General features: G+C 40.6%; 2 protein-coding genes across 3 annotated transcripts; one reads left to right on the plus strand and one right to left on the minus strand.

Moving 5' to 3' along the window:
• Positions 1 to 1,117: 1,117 nt before the first annotated feature.
• On the plus strand, positions 1,118 to 4,936 carry hdc (histidine decarboxylase). Of its 2 annotated transcripts, none has more exons than XM_035652534.1 (12): positions 1,118 to 1,145; positions 1,302 to 1,474; positions 1,559 to 1,672; positions 1,794 to 1,916; positions 2,015 to 2,152; positions 2,243 to 2,386; positions 2,880 to 2,946; positions 3,054 to 3,216; positions 3,330 to 3,420; positions 3,508 to 3,606; positions 3,761 to 3,866; positions 4,050 to 4,936. In XM_035652534.1, exons 1-12 carry the CDS (start codon positions 1,118 to 1,120, stop codon positions 4,823 to 4,825), a joined length of 2,022 nt encoding a protein of 673 aa, XP_035508427.1. In that variant the 3' UTR covers positions 4,826 to 4,936. The 2 variants fall into 2 exon arrangements, with proteins under 2 accessions (XP_035508427.1, XP_035508426.1); XM_035652533.1 differs by having other exon boundaries at positions 3,761 to 3,862; positions 4,046 to 4,936.
• LOC118321275 (very long-chain acyl-CoA synthetase-like) lies at positions 4,806 to 9,590 on the minus strand. Its single transcript, XM_035652535.1, has 10 exons — positions 8,391 to 9,590; positions 7,733 to 7,942; positions 7,461 to 7,619; positions 7,110 to 7,234; positions 6,697 to 6,891; positions 6,420 to 6,510; positions 6,132 to 6,330; positions 5,870 to 5,967; positions 5,502 to 5,632; positions 4,806 to 5,404 (listed from the first exon to the last, which is right to left on the minus strand). The coding sequence occupies exons 1-10, from the start codon at positions 8,869 to 8,871 to the stop codon at positions 5,231 to 5,233; spliced, it is 1,863 nt and encodes a 620-aa protein (XP_035508428.1). The 5' UTR covers positions 8,872 to 9,590; the 3' UTR covers positions 4,806 to 5,230.
• Positions 9,591 to 9,596: the final 6 nt, after the last annotated feature.

Raw genomic sequence — 9,596 nt, forward strand, 5'->3', positions numbered from 1 at the left:
CCAATACAAATATTGCTTTGCTCTGACATCTTCTGTAATGCATTGGCAAGATGAGAAGAGGAAATAGCACAGACTGTTAATTGTATCAAATATGAGAACATTTTTGATGTTTTGTCTGCCAGCTGAGAAGGCATCATTGTTTTAGAAGTTTCATGGTCCAAATATATAATTTGAGTTAAATATTCTGGTCAAGTCTTGAATATATTAAAATGAATTGTTTGACTCCGTCTATTTGGGAAATAAGCTTCTAGATGCTTTTCTGTTAAGAGTTTGATGAGGAGATTGATACCACTCTCTCTGTGTACAGTACAGTTAATATATACGGCTGGAGCCAGAGGCCAGTTAGCTTAGCTTAGCACACTGAGGAAAACAGCTAGTCTGGTTCTGTCCAAAGGTAAAAAAATCCCCCTACCACCACCCCTACTGCTCATAAGTTAAGCCAAATTTAAAGATCCTCATTATTGTTTAATACATTATAAAGTATTACTGTACATCACATATTTTCCTTATATTAAAGTTATATTGTAAAACATGTGCAGCCATATATATATATATATATGTATAATGAAATGTGTTTTAGATATATGGACCTGTACTTGTATAGGATACTTGTGTATATATAGGAAGTCAATTATAATAATATAATAATAATGATAATAATCATAATCTATAATAAGTATATAGTTTTATATTGTACATTAAATAATTATACTGTGAAATGTTCTCTTTATATATGTTCCAGGTGCAGAGGGATTGATGTATGTATATAATGCACAAAGAGTATTGTTACTTAAACTATCAATGATGATAATATCATCCTATGCAGTATCATGTAGAGCATCACTGAGATGTGAATAAATAAATCATTACCACCAAAGAAGGGTAAATATTTACTACAAATGCAGAGTCAATGGGTGATTTCACGATTCCAGTGATGAAAAGAAGAACATGTGAAGATCATCTGGTTGGCGGTTCAAGTGCGTCACCAACTTAGGGCGTGTTCTACACAACAGGATCTATATATCTCTGCGATCTCCACCACTGAATATACAAAGCATCATTGTAGCTACCTGTTACACACAACGAGTTAACTCAAAGAGCTCTCTTCCAGAAAAAAATGCAGGCTGAGGAATACAATCGCAGAGGTAATCATAGGCTCCATTTGACTATATTGACTGTCTGTGTTGTTTTATTTCATTGCAAATAATAAGTAAGTAAATCAACAATAGGCAAAATAAAGCTGAATTATACATTTTAATAGAAATATCATTCCAGCTGTTACAGTGTCTGTCACTGATCAGGTAAGGAGCTGGTGGACTACATCACACAGTACCTGGGCTCCATCAGGGAGAGGAAGGTGATTCCAGATGTGAAGCCGGGTTACATGAAGGAGCTTCTCCCCGACACCGCACCCACAGAGCCGGAGGACTGGGAGAGTATCTTCAACGACATTGAGAAAGTCATCATGCCAGGAGTAAGTTCCTACTGTCATCCATCATCATATCAGTAATTTGAAACAAAGACAAGGCAACAAGTATTTTCTCATCTTTTTCCCCAGGTGGTTCACTGGCAAAGCCCTCACATGCATGCCTACTACCCCTGTCTGACTTCATGGCCCTCTATGCTCGGGGACATGCTGGCCGATGCCATCAACTGTGTTGGATTCACCTGGGTAATGGGGACAACCCACACTTTTTTTCTTCACTACATTATCTAAAAACAGCGAAAAAACACCACAAGAATGAAGTCATACGGTCTGAATAAATTATATTGTCGGTGCTGGTTTTGAACAGGCCGCCAACCCAGCTTGTACAGAACTGGAAATGAATGTGTTGGACTGGTTGTGTAAAGCACTGGGGCTCCCCTCCTTCTTCCTCCATCACCATCCTGAGAGCAGAGGCGGAGGCATACTGCAGGTCTGCAACACATTGATCTGTTTATTATTTGAGTACAGTAGTCTTTGTGTGAACTGGCAGCTTATTACTGTTCTTTTCTAACCCGACTCTCCTGTTAGAGCACTGTCAGTGAGAGCACACTTGTTGCTCTGCTGGCAGCCAGGAAAGACAAAATATTGCAGCTGCGGGCTGAGCTCGACCAGGACGTGGACGACTCAATTCTAAATTCCAGACTGGTTGCATATGCTTCAGATCAGGTCAGTGTAACCGCTTCTTATGCAACTAACTTCCTATAAATCAGAAGAAATAAACTGAGAAACTAATTTGATGTGCGACTGCTTTTACAGGCTCATTCCTCAGTTGAGAAGGCAGGTCTAATCTCCCTGGTGAAGATCAGGTTTCTGCCCACTGATGAACAGTTGTCCCTGAGAGGAGACACTCTAAAACAAGCCATACAAGAGGACAGGTGCATGGGACTGGTGCCTTTCATGGTAAGTATTTGACCTCAGAATTATACCAGTGTTTTTTTCATGTTTTAGTTGCCAACCCATCCTGTATAGTCAATTTCTTTTATCACACATGGAGTGTTTACAGATTATGCCAGATCATCTTCTGAAATATACAGAACTGAACAGAAATTAATTGTAGTGGACATTTATTAACCTTTATTTCATTTTCAAATTTCATTTTCATTGTATTGTATTGTATTCAAACAAAGTCCAACATCTGAGATTTGAAAGTCTGCTGTCAAATGGCAATTTCATCAGTGCAAGACATTACGAAATGTATGTCTTTCCCAAACAACCTAACATCTGCTTTTCAGCCTCTGGTGGAGTTTTCTGCTGTTCTTGCTTCAGACTTTGTAGGTCATTGATATTGATAGAAGATAGAGAGTCAAAAAAGTTAAAAAGTACAGTATGAAAAAACAAAACAAAAACATTAAATGTGACATATTATCTGTGATTTTGTTTCTCTCCTGTTCAGCTGTGTGCCACTTTGGGATCTACAGGAGTGTGTGCCTTTGACAATCTATCTGAACTGGGACCAGTCTGTACGTCTTCAGATTTACTCCCAATATGTTTTGCTTTAAGAGGGTGAAGTCGTTCCATTGAGATGCATTAGAAGAATTACAGTATTGTATTTAAATATTTGTTACAGGCACAGAAGAGGGACTGTGGCTCCATGTTGATGCTGCGTACGCTGGCTCAGCCTATGTCTGTCCTGAGCTCCGCTGGTCTCTGAAGGGGATTGAATTTGCTCATTCTTTTGTCTTCAACCCTGCCAAGTGGATGATGGTCCACTTTGACTGCACAGCTTTCTGGTGAGTGAGAACACAAGAATACTATAGCCCTATCTGACCTCTAAAAGTAGGTTTAAAAGTAAATAGGAAGGATGCTTGATAGCTGTTAACATGGTTTAACTTTGTGTTCTCAGGGTAAAGGATAAATATAAGCTCCAACAGACGTTCACTGTTGATCCTGTTTACCTCAGACATGAAAACTCACAGGCAGCCACGGACTATATGGTATTACGCTGTGATGTCTTCAACAGAGATTAGATTGTCATAGTGAATCATTTTTGTGCAATGACACTACTTTTTTCTGTTGTTCAGCACTGGCAGATTCCACTCAGCCGACGTTTCCGTTCTCTCAAACTCTGGTTTGTTATGCGCTCTTTTGGATTGAAAAACCTCCAGGCTCATATCAGACACGTAAGTGGCATTCAGTTGATATCATCAATCGAGGGACTTCATATATAGTGTATTTACTGTAAGGAATTCTGTGACAACCCACAAAATTGTATTTGTTTTTAAGTTTGAGAATCTACATGTATATTTGTCTTTTTTTTTTAAATGTCTTTTTTAGGGGATTGAGATGGCAAAGCTCTTGGAGTCTAACATAAGGAGTGACCCAAATTTTGAGGTTCCTGCTGAGAGGCACCTTGGCCTGGTGGTCTTCTGTCTCAAAGTAGGTCTTTTATCTTTGTTAAGCAACATGTCTTTCACTGGCTAATCATTGTTAAGATGACTAATCTTCCCAGTCACACCTTGTTCAAAGGTGAGTTACCGAATAATGTAGTTTTATCATGCACAGGTGGAGGGCAGATCAATATCTATATATATTATATTTTATGACATTTTCTCATTTTAGGAAGGAAATGATTTGACCCAGGAGCTGTTGAGGAGGCTGACCCGGTCAGGCACTATGTACCTCATCCCTGCAGACATCCACAACAAACGCATCATCCGATTTACGGTGACCTCACAATTCACTACTGCAGACGACATCCTTAAGGACTGGAGTATCATCTCCAAAACGGCTTCCGCTCTTCTGGCTGAGACACAGGCTCTGAACAATGCAGACCAACCAAAATCAGGGAAAGATGAGGTGATAGGAGCTGAAGAAAACCAAGACCCTAACTCAGACACCAGATCCAAGGAGACAGAGGATGCTGCCTTCAGGCTGGACAAAGCTGAAGTGGAGCTGTGGATTGATAAGGCTTGGAATCCATCTAGGAGACCAATGCGCTCTCTTAGCTGCAACAGCGAGCCTCTGCCTTACACTTACATTGGGGCAATGTCTGGCTACGACTTCGAAACGCGGCCTAATCCTAAAGATGCTGCAGGTGCCCTCCCCACGCCATCAACAGCAGGACCTGATCCTGTGTTTGAGATCACAGAGATGCCTTCAAATATTTTGGATAAACAGGTCCTGAAAAAGCTTACAAAGTTCTACAGCGTGCCAAGTTTCTGCAACCAGTGGGTGCAGTGTGGCCGGCACCAGGTGTGCTGCCCTCTGAAGGTTTCACAGACAGCTCAAAAACACTTGACCTCCACCTGCAGAAGAATAAACTGTTTGTCTCCTGTAGCCAACACAGCTCCCTCTCCTACTCCGCTTGAAACTGCCACTGCACCTAAGCTCCTGCAATGATCCCGACAGCAGTGTACAGTAGTTCATTCACACACAGAAATACAACTATTGATAATCACGCCCTTTACTACCGTTCCAGTTGTGTTGGTGGTGAGCCAGCACACTCAGCTCTTGGCAAAATGAAGATCACTATCTAACTGTGTGATTTGGGATTGCTTTGCTCATTTACAATCAATGTTTTTAATATATTTTTATTAAAATGTATTTCAAACACAATTATATCCCTTGATATATTTCCGTGTGCATTATTCTCCATAGAAGACAAAGTATCTCATGAAATGTGCTGTACATAAACACCCAGTGTGCAGATCATTTATCATTATTTGGCATCCTGTATCACATACAAACCTTAAAATCAAATGTACTATTTGAGGTTGACAATCCAATAATAAACACTGAACTCATTCAGAGCCTGACTCTTCCCTCTGCGATGGAGTTGAATATCTCCTGAGTCATAGGTACGTAGCCCTTATTGTCCTCCAGGTAGAACAAAGGGTCCCTGATGACGGCAGGGTTGAAGCCCTCCTCCGCCAGTTTCACCTTCATTTGCTTAAATGTCCCAGTTACTACCAGTGCATCCTGCCAGAGAAAAATAAGTGGTTATATTGCAAGACATTTTCAGTCAAATTCATGATTATTTTTATCTTATAATGTAAATTTAGTAGAACTTGTTCACCTGTATGCGAATGAAGCGCGGCCTTGCATAGCTGGGGAGATAGTTTTTGACATGCTGATATGTCGTTTTGCCGTCAAAGTCCATGTTTTCTTTCAACTTGAGTGCTGCCATTCCAATTCTTCCTTCGTGTCCTAATCAGTCAAGCCCAAAGTACAAAGAAGGGGTTATTAGAGGACGTGAGTATAAACAGCTCTGCACGTGTTTCATAATGCCTTTAAAATAACCTTTAAAACGCCAGACTCAAACCAATAGTGCTTATAGGTTTTGGCCTTTCACATTTTCGCCAACATGAGATCTTTCAGATAATCGTTATCTAATGAGCATGCCCTTTATGAATCTTAATTGATTGCTAATAATGCAATCATTACCTGGCACCTTCACACCATAGACATTTGCCTCCTCAACGCAGTCCACCATGAGCAAATGATCGGCTACCTCTGTGGTTGCCACATTTTCTCCTTTCCACCTGTATTAAATGACAATACAAAGACAGTACGTGCATAACTGAAATGTTTAAAACGTTTTCATTTAGCACTGGGAACAGTTTGTTACATTGGATAATATGTAAGATTACAATACAAGCATTGTTGGGGAAAAACTCCACCAATTCAACTTGTTTCATTCAAGGACCTGAAAGTGTCTCCAATGCGGTCTTGAAAGAAGACAAACCCCTCATTGTCTATCTTTAGAAGGTCGCCACTGTTAAAGTAGAAATCTCCCTTCACAAACACATCCCTCAGCTTCTTCTTCTCTGTCTGCTGCTTGTTTTTGGCGTAGCCGCTGAAAGGTGTTCTTTCTCCAATCTTTGCCACCAACAAACCGGTCTCTCCTGTGGGTGAATGCAACAAGCACGGGATGTGTATTAATAAGAGCAAAAAGGTCAAGAGAGAGCCCTATTTTCTGAGGAAACTGGCTCACCTCTGGGGACTTCAATACAAAATCCTTTGGAGTTTCTGACAGGCTCCTCTTTCTCTGTGTCGTATCTTATGAGGGCATACGGACACCCCATCTGAAAAACAGTTCAAGAATAAAACATATGGAAAATAATAAAATAATCAGTCATGCCCCCCCCCCCCCCCCNNCCCCCCCCCCCCTGCAAGTTTATCCCATGATGTTAAATGTTACTCTTCAATGAAATACTGAAACTTGTGCATAAGGAACAAATAAACAGCATTATTCCCAATCCCCTTCTTACTTTGTGGAGAAAATGCTCCCTGCCAATTGCTCCAACTTTGCCAACGTAATTGACAAAGCCAATATTTCCCTCTGTCGCTCCGTAGCATTCACAGATACGAATGTCCCCAAACCGTTGCAGGAAGTCAGCCCATGTGTCGGCCCTTATCCCGTTCCCCAAAGCCAATCGGACTTTATGATCTCTGTCATTGTCTCTCTAGAGGAGAGGAAGGGAGAGGTGAGACAAGGATAATAAACACCACATTAGAATTGTCTTTGTTTGAGTAAAGGCAGTGTGTGTTAGTGCTGCAGGTGTTAGCTCATCATGCAAAATTTTCATTTTCAAAACTATTTAAGATTCTAATAAATGTATCAACGTTGTTAATGATGTCAGAAAAAAATAAACATACTGTGTGTATTTCATTTAGTTTTTACCTTTGGTGTGTTGCAGAGGTATCGCATAATTTCTCCTATGTACTGAATAGCAGTCACATTGTACTTCCTACAGTCATTCCAGAATTGGGAAGCAGAAAATTTACGTCTTAAAACAATAGTGGTGCCTAGAAATGAAGAAGAAGAATTTCAACAATATTGTCTCACATTGAGAGCTCAATTCAGTGTTGTAAATGTACGACCTTTAGGACTTTGAAATACAAATAGTGGTAATCTGAGCCAAACTGCGTGTTATTTGAGGTCATACACCTAGGTTAGGTTAGTTTAACCTTTAGTAAACTCAGAATGTAGCCTGGAAATCATGTTTTGTACTTTTATGATGCCACAAATCACCTTTTTCTATGGCTCCACAAAGTCCCATCAGAAAGCCAGCGCTGTGGTACAGAGGCAGGTATATATAGACAATATCATCTGAGCGTACGCCAGCAATAGCCTGAAGAAAAGATGCCATCCATATCCTCTCATGGTTAATTACAGCTGCCTTGGGAAGCCCTAAGAGATAACATCGCAATAAAAGCAGAAGTAGCATATTTTTTATTGTCCTTCTTCTGTCGCTCAAGGCCAGCACACTAAAAACACATGCATAGAAGTGAAGGTCAGATTACCTGTGGTTCCTGAGGTGTAGATGTACAGCGCAGGACTCTTGATGTTAATGTTGGCCCTGAGCTCTGGTGACAGAGGCTGGTCTGAGGCCTGCTGAATCTTATCAGAGAGGCTTTCAATGCCCTCCACATCACATTCCTCGCTGAGGATAAACACACGGACACCCTGCTGGTTCAGGGTGGGCAACACCTCCTCTACAGCATCTCGCAAGTCTGACAGAGACAGGCATAAGAGAGCTAGTGAAGGCTTCATGGAGGTCAAGTGCAGTGACAACACAATTGGGTAAACAATACAGATGTGGATAATCATGGGAATGAAGCCAATTCAGATCAAACCCAGCTTCCTTAGATTAACCCAATATCAAAAATTGCAATTTGCCTCAAGAGGGTTTAGAATCTGTACAGTATATGACAGTGATAATTTATAGTGATTCTAGTTTAATTATTGTCTATGGAGACTTCATAATCTTCAAACCTAAAAATAAAAAGTATTACTCAGAGGGGATTTCTTAGGACAAAGCCCTCTAAAATTGGGAGTCAGTGGTGCAATGTGCATCTATTGTGTTGGTCCTTGGCATGACAAAGTTTGGGAACCCCTGGCAAATTACACCCTCGATCCTTAGAACCTCGATTCATATTATCTTATCTTATCGCAGCTTACCAGCACCAGCGACCAGGACTTTGGCTTCACAGCAGGAGAAGCAGTGCAGCAAAGATTTGGATCTGATGTTGTAGTTCAGCAGAGAAGCTGTGCATCCCAGCTTGGCCAGTGCGAGCCAGATCCACACAAACTGGGGCTCATTACCCAGGAACAATGCCACCGTGTCCCCCTCTTTCAGCTTGGCATGTATGGATAATGCTCTGGCCACTCTGTTGCTTTCTTTGTCGGCTTGGCTGTAAGTGTATGAGCTGTCCTCAAAAAGTATGAACTTCTTCTGCGGGTGCCTCGCAACTTTATCCAGAAAACGATCCAAAATACTGTAAAACGGTTTCTGCTTCTTGAATTTTCCCAGTTGCATGCCAATTTGAATTGCAGTAACTGCATATCTTAAATCTTTCACAAAATAAGGGTTTTGCAAGTAAAGCAAAAATGCCAAAAATACCAAGCCTGCAAGAGCGCTATATAGAACATATGCAATCATTATAATGAGGAATAATGTGCCAGTCCTGCAGCTGTAGGAGTCCTGAGACGTTCAGCTTAAACGAACAGCTGAATACAGACTAATTCAGTTTACGCCTCTTGAACTTTGAACAACTTTCTCTGGGGGTGTAACAAAAGCCTATATGTGTTCCTGGGTGGAAACTTGGTGTGTCAAATTCTGCAGTAAAAAGAATCAGCTTTTTTTGTGAACGGCAGGGTGTTTTATCTTTGTGTGTTCTCAACATAAGCTTACTTGCACTGCACGCTGCCAAGACCAGGAATTATGCTTGTGCTTGTTGTCAGTAATAATTCATTTTGCACCAGTGACTTATTGGTAAATAACATTTGGGACCGGAAGTTAGTCACACAAAAGGTATTTAAACTATTAAAGAGAGACAAAATTTAAACTATTTGAACTATTAAAGACAGAATACTCAACATTAAAATGTTCACAAAACTTATTTATGCAATGCTGTGGGGAAAAAAATTGCACTTTCATAATATCATAGATGTCATTGCAATATGCATAATTTTACCTTATGCCTGCAGTTAATTACACTATTGCGACACTAAGCAAGGGCTCCAATAAGTGTAAAATTTAGACAATTATACTATAAACATAATAATGACCTACAGCCTTAAATCAGTGCTGTTCGGCCAAGGCAGTAACTGTACGTTCAGACCAAACGCGTACAAAGCGTACAAAGCATGCGGAAGTCATTCACT

The sequence above is a fragment of the Morone saxatilis genome, unplaced genomic scaffold (genome assembly GCF_004916995.1).
Source record: "Morone saxatilis isolate NCDOM2014 unplaced genomic scaffold, NCSU_SB_2.0 Contig11, whole genome shotgun sequence".
Taxonomy (NCBI): Eukaryota; Metazoa; Chordata; class Actinopteri; family Moronidae; genus Morone; species Morone saxatilis.